General features: G+C 38.6%; 1 protein-coding gene across 3 annotated transcripts in view; it reads right to left on the bottom strand.

Moving 5' to 3' along the window:
* PLCB4 (phospholipase C beta 4) overlaps positions 1-14301 on the bottom strand; it is a 226939-nt gene that overhangs the window by 30209 nt on the left and 182429 nt on the right. For all 3 annotated transcript variants that reach the window (XR_002829038.1, XM_023753181.1, XM_014455104.2), the window contains 8 exons: positions 13697-13838; positions 12990-13074; positions 12549-12673; positions 10705-10756; positions 8089-8191; positions 5938-6102; positions 2926-3130; positions 199-287 (listed from right to left, as the gene is read on the bottom strand). Coding sequence is in view for 2 of the 3 variants with exons in the window: in XM_023753181.1 (XP_023608949.1) it covers positions 199-287; positions 2926-3130; positions 5938-6102; positions 8089-8191; positions 10705-10756; positions 12549-12673; positions 12990-13074; positions 13697-13838 (966 nt within the window). In the remaining variant the exon portion in view is untranslated. The remainder of the gene's footprint in view (positions 1-198; positions 288-2925; positions 3131-5937; positions 6103-8088; positions 8192-10704; positions 10757-12548; positions 12674-12989; positions 13075-13696; positions 13839-14301) is intronic.

The raw sequence follows: 14301 nt of genomic DNA, 5'->3' as shown, positions 1-14301 counted from the left end.
TTTGCATGTTTCTCTTTTATTAGATAAGATGCTACCCTCTCACTGACCTTTGAAACATTTTGGTGAATTGATAAATTCCATTTCAAAAACCTTCTTTGAACTTGTTATAGTAATTTATCACTTTGTCTTGCTCTTTTAATCACTGTTGGTCAACTAAACTTCCCCACTTGCTGTCTTTAATTGACTATTGCTACTTACGGTTTCAATGCCCATAGCTCTCATTTGGTCTGCTCTTTTTTCCGTAATTGAAAGAAACTTCTTTGGATCTGATAAAGCATCCACAATATCTGAGGAATAAATAGAAAACTGAGCTGTTAATTCTGTTTTACTAAAAAATCCAAGAAAATGCAGCTAATACACTATTCAGAATCCTGGACTCACATTGTGCCCTCTAAGTTCCTTCTCCTAGGACATAAAACAAGTTCATTAAGCAGAGCTAGTTGCTGAAAGCAAGAAATAAGTAAGGCCAGATGATTTTCCCTTTGGTTCTCCCCAAATACAGCAGGCAGTACATTGCCTGAGGTTCCTAACTATTTACTTGTGTGACCTCGAGCAAGTCAATTAATGTCCCCAGATTTAGTTTCTTAATCTGTAAATTAAAACTGATACTACCCACCCTGCAGGATATGGTGAGAATTCAGTGAGATGATGAATATCAAAAGTACTTGAAGCATAGTAGATGCCACTGGCACGAAGCTGATTTTTAGATAGAGAACACTAATGCATATTTAAAGCCAATTTTGTCCCATGGTAGATAAACTGAAATATTTCTCCAGTGTTGTTTCAACAATACAGTAAAATTCTATCTTTTATATAACATCATTTGAAGAGTTCCAAGTACTTTCAAATAGAATTTCATATAATTTTGCATAATTTGCTAATACCATAGAAGGAATGATTATTCTTGTTACCTTAAGACAGTACATAATTTACAAATTTTAAAAATTATGTTTATCAATTTCCCCCTAGCAGAATCATTTTCCTAATTACATTCATAAGATAATTTTTCTCAGTTAAAATTTTTCTTTTCCCTTTTATAACAGAAAATATGTTATTTTAATAATATAATAAAAATAATATATTTTAACTATTCAAATATATAATATGAATAATAAAAATCTCCTCTCCTGCCAATTCTATACTCAGTGGGTAACTACCATTACCCATTTCTTGCATCCTTATTTTTTTCAGAACTCCATATGGATTTATAGTTTTCTCCACCTATTTTCTTTATTTTTAAACTTCACATATCTTAGAAACACTTCCATATCAGCAATACATAAATACTACATTGTTGCTATTTTTTAAAATATGCTTTTATTGATTTTGAGAGAGAGAGAGAGAGAGAGAGAGAGAGAGAGAGAGAGATATCAATCGGTTGCCTCCTGCATGCATCTGACCAGGGGTCTAACCCACAATCTGGGCATGTGCCCGGACCAGGAATTGAACCAGCGACCTTTCAGTTTATCTCACACGGGGCAAGATAAACTACATTATTTTCAAGGGCTGCTTACATAGTCCATTTTCTGAGTAGCTATAATACCTTTCTAATCCACTTACCTGGCCCACAGCACCCTCTCCCAGCTTCTTTTATGTCTCTCACATCTTCTACTATATGCTGTCGCTTCTAATAGGCTTCTTTTAATTTTTTTTAAAATAAAACACAGGGGAAGGAGGAAGGAAGAAGTCTTTACTCTGGATTTGGGGACTGAAAAATCCTCGTGGCTTTTTGAACCAGCAATCAGGTTTTTAAAGTTGAGGACTAGTTGCAGAAAATCTTTCCCCCAGAGCAGCATGCATTACTACATTCAAACAACAAAATAACCCCAATTCCCCAAATCAAACTCTGATGTGTTCCAGTATAGAAATCACAGCTGTACTTACAGCCACACGTACAAGCATGCACACATTTTCGAGCCTGGCTCTGGCAATAGCATAATGATGGGCATCCTACAAGAATGCTTTGAGGCAGGTAGTATTAGTATGTTTGCTTTAGAGGCGGGGAAATGAGAGGTTTGAGAGGTTCTGTCACTGTCCCAAAGTCACCTGGCCAGTAGTGGAGTCAGCGTTTGAACTGTGGGTTAATTTGATGCAATTGCTCTGCTGTACTGTGTCCATTTCATTGAACAGACTCTGAGAATACTGAAAATCTTTGTTTTCGCTTAATGTTCTTGGCTTAGTTGGAGTTTATAAAATGTTAATATATTTATGTTTAAACAAAATCCTGTGACTTGGTCCAGCTTTAGATTCCTCCCATTGGTCACCTCAGGAAAACCAAAGGTGGTCTTCTGTGGAATGAGGACTAAGATCTTTTTTGGGAAATTGAACTCTCTTGTGGATTTGGAAGAAACTCCAGGCATGTTGAGAGCTGAGTTCAATTTAAATCTTTTAGTGATACCAGTCGATATCAATGTTTCAATATTATGCACCCCCCTTTGAATGATGGTGTAAAATATATCCTTCACAAACATATTTGACAAACTGATTAACAACATAAAATTATATTTAAAAAAAAGAACCTTAAAAAGAATCTAACCTTGCCTTTTTACTTTTAGTATGAACCCTGAGGTTGCCAGTTTTCCTTGGTTTCTTCGAGGCTACCAGGGTTGGCAGCACTGGAGGAACAGATTTCCTTAAGCCATTGGTGAAATATTTTATGATCTTGTAATTTGGGGCCACATATATATGTATACTAAAGACCTGATGCACGAAATTCATGCAAGAGTAGGTCTTCCTTCCCCCGGCTGCTGGCACCCGCTTCCCTCTGGCACCTGGGACCCGGGCTTCCCTCGCAGCCCCGGCTTCCTCCGGTCTAATTAGCATATTATGCTTTTATTATTATAGATATAGATGTAAATATATACATATATGGATAAAAATATATAGATATAGATATCATATTCTGAACCCAAATGTTTAACTTACCTCCAAATCCATCAGGCACATATGTTTTAAGCACAATATTGCAGAAAATTGTTGGCAGTGATAATGGTTTATTTCCCTCATTTCGAAGGGATATGTGTCGATAGCCGGCTTGGAGTCCATCCAGTGGGAGAATCCTCTGGCCGATGAGCCTGTTGTTGTCATCGTACACTGCTATCCTCAAGACTGCCAGGTCAGGGAGAATTACCTGAAAATGAAGAATGTTACTTTAGGAAAGCAGTTCCCAAGAACCACAATTCTAGGAATGAGGATCAAATCCACACTGCTCTTCAAGGCCCCTTTATGGTTGAAAATGGACCCCTGATCAATCTGCATTCCTAGAGTATGCTGTGTAAGCCACAGTGCCCAAGCCACTGAGAAAGGCAATGGGGCAGGTTTCCTGGAAATCACCTCAATGAAAATTTTAGATGGAATGGATGTGAAAGATCACTAGCCCAATCCCTGTCATCTTTCCCAATCCCCAACCATTGAAATGGATGAGCAAAAGGAGGCCCTGATAAATAAGTGACTTTCCTTCATCTCAGAGGTAGTCAGCGATAATTGGGCCTGGCAATCGGGACTCTTGACGTCTAATCTGGTGGTCTGTCTACTACCTGGGCTGCTTCTGGTATCTAATTCTGCCTGTTCTTAAGAATGTGGGGGGGGGGGGCGGCAAAAAAAAGAGAAAAGAATGTAGAAAGTGTCTCTGAAGAAAAGCTTTATGTATAAAATATAATTTATATATAAATTTGAAGTCTCCCTTTTTTCTTGCATTCCTCAATTTTTAACACATTTTGGGATATTAAGTAGAGTAAGATAGGACAGCTAGAAACATTAACATAGAACCAAGACATCTACTCTTGCCATTCCCAAACTGAATAAATGGACATAAAACCTGAGCTCAGAGAACAGAAACCCTATTCAGATACAAAATAGCAACATTACAAAAGAAAACCCAATGTTTTTTAAAATATATATATTTTTATTGATTTCAGAGAGGAAGGAAGGGGGAGAATGAGATGGAATCATTAATGATCAGCAGCTTCTTGCATGCCCCCTACTGGGGATCAAGCCTGCAACCTGGGCATTGAATCGTGACCTCCTGGTTCATAGGCTGATGCCCAACCACTGAGCCACAACTGTCGGGCTGTTTTTTATCAGGAGTGCCTTTTAATTACTAGTAGCTAAGAGCAATCCAGGATATCTGGACTGATTTGAGTACAATGTCTAAAGTTAGATGATATATTGATTGCCTATTTCTGCCTAGGGGTGATAATTTTATTCCAACTTTAATAAGATGAAAAGGCAAAAAGCTAAAATTCAACCAACTTCAGTCACTCTATTGTTCCTCATGTGATGAATGGAGGTTTATTACCTGTGAGATTACTGCAAAGAATAAAAACAATAACACAGAAAAGGAAACAAAGTGTTTAATATCAATAATAGATAATTTAACTTCAGTATCCAGAATTGGCATTTGTTTCTGGGGCCAGTAATCTATGTATATAAAAGCCTAAGTGACTGGCCAACAGGCTGGTAGCTATGATATGCACTGACCACCAGGGGGCAGATGCTCAATGCAGGAGCAGAAGCCGCTGGCATGGAAACATGGAATAGAGTGATGACTCTCAGAGGGAAGGGGGTGGGGGAAGGTGAGAAAAGATTAACCAAAGATCTCGTATGCATACTAGAGGCCTGGTGCAGGGATTCATGCATGGTGGGGTCCCTCGGCCTGGTCTGTGCCCTCTTGCAATTCAGGACCTCTCGGGGGATGTTGGAGAGCTGGTTTCGGCCCAATCCCCACAGGCCAGGCCGAGGGACCCCAGTGGTGCACAAATCCGTGCACCAGGCCTCTAGTATCACATATAAAAACTAAGTTTGGTATCTCCCTACTCATGAAAACAAAAAGCCTCTGCAGTGAAAGTTCTGAATTTTTAGAACTATGTATCAGGATTAGTCATTATGACAAAGAACACTGGCCCAAAGGACAACAGACCCGGCTATAACAAATTGAAAAAAAACAGGGAAGAGAGAAAGATCACAGGTGTGTATGCAATTTATCCCTCACTCACAGCAGTAGAGCAAGTGATAGTGTGGGGTTTGCATGATAATGGTATTCACATCACAGGGAGAACCTAAATCCCCAAATAACCTGTTTCATTGTCCCTACATCAATCTCCCCTAAACAGCTTTCTGTAAATGAGATGTTCCATTCTGAGATGAATAATCCCTATGCGTTAAGACAAGAAACCGATTATCTGTGCTCCATGACACACAAATGGAGCAGAAACACCTGGAAAACCTGTGCCTAGAGAAGAAGCAAGAAACCATTTTGGTCAGGATAACAGAAAAAGGGAGAGAAACAGACATTTTTAAAGACGACACAGCTAATGAATGAATTTTTCAATATGTTTTCAATTGACAAAAGAGAAACAAAGTGAAAAACAATTACAAGGTTAAAAACTTAATCATAAGATAATAGCTATGGTTGTTCTTTGGATCAAATTATAGTATTAAAAAAACACCCAAAATACACAAAGTAGCACATGAAGCACAGACCTGCAGGTAGCAATAGGTATCACACTCACTGGAGACACAGGACAATACCAACTGCCCCATTTGAAGGCATTTATTGGCCTTAATTATAGTGAAACACTACTTGCTCTCCTGGCTGAAGGAACAGTGTAAGTTACCAGCTGCTGCTAGGGCAGGGAGGGACTCTCCCATGCACAATGGTGTCCACAAGCGAGGATGCATTCTCAGCAGATTGCACACCTGGGGCCCAGGCATTGCCACATAGGAGATGGGCTCCTCCAAGAAGCAGAGAAGAGCCAAAAGAAGGATGGGGACAAACAGAAACAATAATCATGACAGCTACAGCACTAACCCATGAGGAGAAGGAAAAAAAAAGACATTTTGGGTTGAAGTAATTGTTCTTCTATCATGCAGTATCTATGCATGAAAACATGGCTTCCAAGGGAGCATAGTGAGTCTGGCACATTGAAAACGACCTACCTTCCGAAATACGAATGATTCTTCATTGTAAACTGGATTGAGTCCGTTGTTCATCACCATGCGAGTTCGGAATTCCTTACGTATAGTGTCAGTGGGCAACCCATACATATCCACTTCTACATATGTGCCGATTTTCTTATCTGATAAGAACTGACCTGATATGACCTATAGCAATAGGACAAGAGAGAGGAGCAAAGTCTGTGTAATCATCAGAAGCAAAGAATAATCAAGAAGTAATAATCTCTCTGTTCATCTTTAGAAATTTCAATTATTTATGGAAAGAAGGGCTTCACTCCTTATTAAACGAAACATTATTAAGCAACTAATCTATGCAAAAGACTATTCTAGGCAGAGGTACTACCCTGGAGAACTGCCTAGAAAAAGAACAAGGGAAATATATACACAAATCACATACTACAAAGAAATAGTGTCCAAGTATCTTCATTTCACCTAAGTGCCCACACCTATGAAAGGAAGTAATGGGTTCAAATGCCCTACGATCACTTCATAGCTCCAAAATGCTGCCTTACTGCACTTTTACTGAATTCTTTTAAAAGTCTTGAAAAGACACACACAGGAAGAAAAACAATGCCTGTTCTTCTTTATTGATATTGACACCAGTCAGCTACATGGTATATATTTGTAAAGACCAGCATTAAATTCTGTTTATTATTATAAAGCAATGGAAAGATGATTTTCCATTTACTTTCTAAATGACTATAGCCATTTATCAGTTTTTTTCATATTATCCATTATGTAATAATTTTGAAACCGTTTTTTGAGGTATAATTGACATATAACCAACTACATTTTTAAAGTGCACCATGAAATCAGTTTAACAAATGAGCACACCTGGGAAACTATTACCACAATTAAGACAACAAACATTTCCATCACCCCTCAAGGTTTCTTTGTGCCCCTTAGCAATCCCTCCCTCCAGCTCTGTCCCCTGGAAACTACTGATTTACTTTTCGGTCATTATACCTTAGTTTGTATTTTCTAGAAATTTGTAGAAATGGAATAATAAGTGGGTATTATTTCCACTAACAAACTTTATTTTTTAGAGCAATTTTATGTTCAATTTAGCAAAATTGAGCAGAAAGTAAAGAGAGTTTGCATGTATCTCCAGTCCTGACACACGCAACCTCCTGGATTATGGATATCTCTCATCAGAGTGGTACATGTGTTGCATCAATAGACAATGACACACCATTATCACCTAAAGTTTATAGTTTACATTACACTTTCACTCTTGATGTTGTATATTCTAAGGATTTGATCAAATGTAACATGACGTGTTATATATTCTATAGATTTGATCAAATGTAACGAGATATTGTATATTCTATGGATTTGATCAAATGTAACATGACGTGTTCCACTATTGCAGTACCATATAGACTAGTTTCACTGCCCTAAAATCCTCTGTGCTCTGCCTATTCCTCTCCCCCCCACCCTTCAACACATGGCAACCACCGTTTTGCTTTTTTTCAGGACATCATATAGATGAAATCATACAGTATGCAGCCTTTTCAGATTGGCTTCTTCCATTAGTAATGTGTGTTTGTCTCCTCCATGTGTTTTCATGACTCAATAGCTCATTTCCTTTTAGCACTGATTAATATTCCATTGTCTGGATGGACCACAGTTGTTGTTTTTTCATTCACGTACTGAGGGATATCTTGGTTGCTTCCAAATTTTGGCAATTATGAATAAAGCTGCTACAAACATCCCTGTGTAGGTTTTTGTATAGACATATTTTTCAATTCATTGAGTAACTACCAAGGAGCATGATTGCTGGATCGCATGATAAAAGCATGTATAGTATGTAAACAATCACCAAACTGCCTCCCAAAGTTGTGGATTCCATTTTGCATTCCCACTAACAATGAATTAGAGTTTCTGTTGCTCCATATCCTCTATTAGGTACTTTTTTCCTATCTCTTGAATTTCACTAAACATAGCTAATACTTTTACTAGCAGAAAAAAAATGTATCTCTTAAGAAAAAAGGGGGAATTTCAAGTCAAATTTGAGGGCAACACATGGTTCTTGACCCTTGACATTAAACATTTCAAATGTGACTTCTTGAGACTTTTCCAGGACCACCTACCTACACATTTTTACTGTGCTATGAAGAGCAGGGGTCTTACCTGCACTGAGCAAGTGGCTGCTATCACCCCGTCAACAGGAGTCTCAGAGAAAGGATCAAATGTTCGATCAGGCCGTCTCATGAAATCTGGTTTGAGAAGGTACCTGATGGGACAAAAGCACAGAAGAAATTTATTTTATCAGTTGCATTTACAAACTCTAAAACACTGACTCTTCAGGACACTAAATCCTTCTTTTCCCCGTCTCTAACTTAGGAGCTATGCTTTTAGGCAGATCTAAAGAACATTCCTAAGGATTGAAAAGAATAACCCTTAATAATCCTAAAGAGGAGCAGAGAAGAAGGAATGTTCTCTAGATTCTAGGACCAGGGACACCTAGGACTTCCTGCTGCTACCATTTTCTCTCGACTTGTTTATGCCATGGACCCCTACACATACTTGCCCTTATGTGCACAAAATAAAATGGAATGAAAAACCAATTAAATAAGCTAGGCACTGGTTCTCAACCTGTGGGTCGAGACACCTTTGGGGGTCGAACGATCCTTTCACAGGGGTCGCCTAAGACCATCAGAAAACACATATATAATTACATATTGTTTTTGTGATTAATCACTACGCTTTAATTATGTTCAATTTGTAACAATGAAATTGGGGGTCACCACAACATGAGGAACTGTATTAAAGGGTCACGGCATTAGGAAGGTTGAGAACCACTTAGCTAGAGTTATCAAAACAGAAAATACGTGATATTCTACTTTATTATGTTTTAACTATTGTATTAAATTATGAGACGTAATGGAAAGTTTGATAATTACCATAACTCAAAGTACTACTAAGCATAAAAATAATTTGAAGATCTGTAACAACAGTAATGTTAGAAAATAGCTGTGATTTAAATTGGTGACAGAGTCACAGGTGCCACTGTGAGTCGCTGCCTGGGTTAATAATCAAAGGAAATCTGAAATTTCAGTTACAGGTGGGTGGAAATAAAGATGTAATTCTTTCTCTATTTCTAGCCAGGGTAACTAGGTGAGAAAATGAAATAAAAGGTATCCAGATTGGAAAGCAGTAAAACTATGTCTTTTCACAGATGACAAGATCACGGATATAGAATCTACCAAAGGAATCGACTAAGAACTAGTAAATGAGCTCTTGATAATTTGTGAACAAGGAGCCCTTTGTTTCCATTCTGCATTAGTTCCTGAAAATAATGTAGCTGGTCCTGCCTGTTGTTTTCTGACACAGGACATGCATTTGGCACCAGTCTGCATGGTGGACACAGGCACAGGCCTAAGTCCATGGCAAGTGGAGGGTGATTCGGGCAATAGGGCCGTCCGCCCTGTGGAGGTACCCGGGCAGAGAACCACGTGGCAGGAAGAAGAGGTGGCAGTGTGCCTGCTGAACCCACAGCTGCGGAAACATTTCATCTTGACTGGTTGTTTTTTGTGATGACAAGTAGATATTCAACCAGAGAGGCCAAGAACTTTCTGAGAGTCCATTACAGACAGGATGATACTCCATTGGGTTAGTTTAGAGTCTTGTGGGCAGCAGTTTGGGGTTATTTGCCTGTAGTGCTGCTTGGGGAGAGATGCATGGAGAAAAAAAATGGCCACACAGTGTTTTTCATCTCTGTAGAATTTTAACTTTACATTTTCATTTAATCTTTCACCACTTTAGTGGAATTAACATTTCCTATTTTATACTTGCTTCATTGATTTTAGAGTGCTATTTATGACATGCAAACAAATGAAGAGAAGATAAAGCTTTTCTCCTGCCTGAATTAAATGCAACTTGCCACCCATCATGTCATCATATATTAAATAAAATTTATTCCTTTATTTGTCCCAGGTAAAATACACATCTTTAAAAAAATATATATATTTTTATTGATTTCAGAGAGGAAGGGAAAGGGAGAGATAGAAACATCAATGATGAGAATCATTGATTGGCTGCCTCCTGCATGCTCCCTACTGGGGGTCAAGCCCGCAACCCAGGCATGTGCCCTTGACTGGAATCAAACCTGGGACCCTTCAGTCTGCAGGCGGATGCTCTGTCCATTGAGCCAAACCAGCTAGGGCTAAATACACATCTTTTTAAAAATATATATTTTTATTGATTTCAAAGAGGAAGGGAAAGGGGGGGAGAGAAACATCAACGATGAGAGAATCATTGATCAGCTGCCTCCTGCATGCCCCCTACTGGGGATTTAGCCTGCAACCCAGGAATGTGCCCTTGACCAGAATCGAACCTGGGGCCGTTCAGTCTGCAGGATGATGCTCTATCCACTGAGCCAAACCGGCTAGGGCTAAATACACATCTTTCATGTCAGGTTAATGTCCAAATGAGCAGGGATCACTATCTGTCCTAACTATATCAATTTCTACTATTGAATTTAAAATGAGAAAGTTAAACTCTAGTGTGTATGACAAACTGCCTAACTTGTGGTTAAATTAAAAAAAAACACACACACCTGTAAAACTGGAGATGAAGAATGTATATTTGCAAATGTAATCTATCCAGGGATTTCATTTGTTTCCATCCCATCCCTCAAACCCAGCTTAAGTTCAGCAGTCTCTAATTAAAAATGACATGGTTTCATTATGGCTGTGGCATGGAGAGCCAGAACACGGTGACAACAGTTTAAATCACATTACTCACCCGCACGATCCATTATACTCAAATTTTCCCTGATTCAATTGCATCGCTAAATCTGTCAAGAGACAAAAATAATTTAGCATCTCATCTCCCCATACAAAGCAGACCTTGATGGGGTGATTTTACACAATGGAAACCAGATCCCGATCCTAGGCTGAAAGGTCTTTTTAATACTGCAAGGTCCTACGTGTCTGTGTAAACACACAACTCTCACGCCTATGTTGAAATGACCTTGTGTTTAATTTAAATTAAACATATAATGTGTTTGCATAAAGATCATGCTAGCATTGCTTTAAAATTTGGATTCACTATATGAATTCAGGTAGAGTTGAGAGTACAGATGTCCAACATGATATAGTTGGAGAGGATAAGCCTTATGACCCCAGAGGCAGGTTTCCCTGGAAATACCCAGTAGGTTGTGAGTAAATATAAAACTCCATTAAAAATAAACTAGGTAAGTATCGTGTAAAAATCAGTGACTTCAGGAGAATTCTTCTAGCGGGGTCTACACAGGCAGGGCATGGCGTATGGTTTTTCTCTTGTGAGCAGACACAATCTTCATTCTTTCTCTTCAACAGCAAAAGAAATGGCTCAACTGACGAAAAATTTCCTTCTTCAAAATGTTGTGGTTAAACCTAACATTACAGAATAAAACATAAGCTGACCTACTGAATAAACTGCCTTAGGATCATTTCATCCATGCAATGGACCCTCTGATAAGTGAGAATATAACATTATTTTTAGGAAGTAAGATTATTTTGTCTCTGCTAGAAACACTCTCGGATTGTCCTGGCACCTGGTCATGGCTTAGTGTAGCAAGGACTGGACTGATGGGCACGCTGCATAGAAATTTGACTCCAACTTCCGGTCACTGAGGAGATTCTACCAATGGGTGGGAAATAGAGTCAGGTCACATTCATGCCAAGTGGACGGAAGTCAAAGGACCGTCGATCAGTCCAGACAATAGAAAACACAGTGAAGAGAGATTCTCAAAGTGTGGCAGGCAGATTAGAGAACGAACATGCCCCAAATTGGGAAACATGGGAGGTGCCCTCATACATCAAAGAACTGAACAAGAAAGCATTGTTGTGCTTTGTTTTACCAATAGTAAGGGCCATGCTGTGGAATTAAGCATAAAAAAGTGAATAGGTTTTGTGACATATCTTTTATCTGTTTTAGGTAAGCATCTAGAGCCCATTACTTTTCTATTTCTAACCTTAAAATTGTGATCCTAGGCTCATCAGCAAATCTCAAAAAACATTAAAATTTGTTTATGCATTTATAGAAGTTCTCTCCTCTCTTTCCAGGAGAGGTGAAATCATATATTTGAAACCTGCTTTTGAGTACACATTGAAGGAATGAGTTATACATTATACCTCTAAGAACATACAGCTACCCCATAATATGCTGCACTTTGATGGTGAGGTGCCATGGTGTCATTGATAGCTGCTGAGTGTTAACAGTGGGAAGGTATTAACAGTGGGAAGGTACTTTCCAAAGGAAAAATGAGTCCTAGTTACTGTACAAAGATACTTAAATTCTTCACATTTAATTCTTTTTCTGGAAATGAAGATAAATTTGATCCAAGAGAAAAATTAGAAATATTATGGAATAGGGGAAAATGTTTAGCAGAGTAATCATGACATTTACAAAAAGAAATTCCATTTAAATGTTTTGTTGCTCTATTTTGAGTTTTTATTCTCTCACCATTACATAAATTCAACACATTGTTTTGCCATATGTCTACTTCCTTTAAAAAAATGCCCACAGCCAAGTGATGGCAGCTGTTGGCACCATCCTGTCAGAGGGTTCTCCTGAATTCGAGGTTACTGGACATCAACTCCTACCTGGGGTTTGATAGTTCAGTGAAACCATCTGGCAGCCAGCGTTCCAGAAAATCTGAGGCATGTAATTACTGGAATCCACTCGGCCTCCCTTGGGGTAAATGCGACTCATTTGCCTTTTGTTATAACTGTGTAACTTATTAAGGAAAATGGAAAAAAAGCTTATTCCGGCAGCAATAAATAAATAACAAAGAACTAAAACAACCAAGGTCTAGATCAATAATGACAAACAAACAGAGAGCAAATTTCACATTTGTAAATGATGTTTCAGAGAAAAACCAGTTTGCTTTGTGGATTAAGAAAACAATTCACATTTGGGCACTGTGGTCTTTCACACATAATATTTTATTAGCTCTACAACCACAATTATGCATTAGCCACTTATCTGCTTTAGAGATTCCCGTCAAACCAAAGGTGCACCAACCACTCATTCCATAAGGATACTTCACAAATTCAATCGCATGTGTCTTCAAGTAGCCTAGACCGACTGACTCGTTAAAAGAAGACATGTTATAATGAATGTTGCGTTCTGTAAAGAAAAGCAAAGATGCACTCAGAAACCCTCAAAGAAGGACAGACAAGCAATAAATATAATTATACCCTGAACCATGAGACTTTGCAGGCAGACATTCCATTATCATATCAGTAACTCCTACTTTCATTAACATCCTATGGATAAACAGCTGACTTTAAAAAAGTGGGATGAACTAAATGTGGAGTCATTAAGCAAATTATATGTACACAATTGCCACACACAGCCACCCATGAAATATGTATATTGGATGATGATGATAATGATGATGGCTTCTTTAGCCCAGAAATAATTAGAAATATTGTAAAATACTTTACACATTTTTGGAGACGATCTTTTGATGAAAAGAGGTTTTATGAAGTATATTTAATGCAAGAGGATATACTCTTTGAGTGTTAACAAGTCCAGTCCCTCAGAGCCACCTTGTGGCAGAAGTAGGGAATGATAACACAAATGCCACCACATGCCAAGGACATGTGGTCTGTGAAACAAAAATAAGGTGAGGTGGAACAGGCCTCATACCCAGAAAAGGAAATGGCAACAAGTCAGAGCACAGCTCATCCGTGTAACAACAGCAAAGCAGACAAAAAAGGCAATAGCATTTAACCTTTGGCGTTACCTTCAGCCACATGGAAACCTTGAAACTTTACCGGCTGTGCATAGTTGATCATTGTGGACAAATACGGGTGGATATTAGTGGTAGCACCTACATATTTATAAGATGCCATCCATGCCTGCTCATCTTCTACGGTAACCAGGCCCTACGAGCACAGTGGAGGGAACATACATGTTGGTGACTTCAGGACCCACAGGGATATGCTACAGACTTCCTCACTGACGATAATTTACACACACACACACACACACACACACACACACATTGAAAATTACAATAAAGCAAGCATGTCACACTCGTGGCCGGCGGGCCGCATGCCTCATTTCAATAAGGCATGTTAATATACATTGTAGTTCCAAATAACCCAAAAGGATTATCTCACATTTTTAGGACATTTATTAGATTTTCAAAGGGACTTTAAAATATTCAAGAAACTATATTGAGGTTCACAGCAATACTATAAAATATACATAGCAGGTATTAGTTATTCTTATTTTCATGACTTGAGGCACAAAGTCAAAACAGTGACTCTCCAACGTCAATGTTCAGCAGCATCACCTGGAGGGCTTTTTAAAACACAAACACTCTTGGGCCCCACCCTCAGGAGT

The sequence above is a fragment of the Myotis lucifugus genome, unplaced genomic scaffold (genome assembly GCF_000147115.1).
Source record: "Myotis lucifugus unplaced genomic scaffold, Myoluc2.0 scaffold_42, whole genome shotgun sequence".
NCBI lineage: Eukaryota > Metazoa > Chordata > Mammalia > Chiroptera > Vespertilionidae > Myotis > Myotis lucifugus.
The sequence above is the reverse complement of the archived record's forward strand: the minus strand, read 5'-3'. Positions and strand labels throughout refer to the sequence as shown.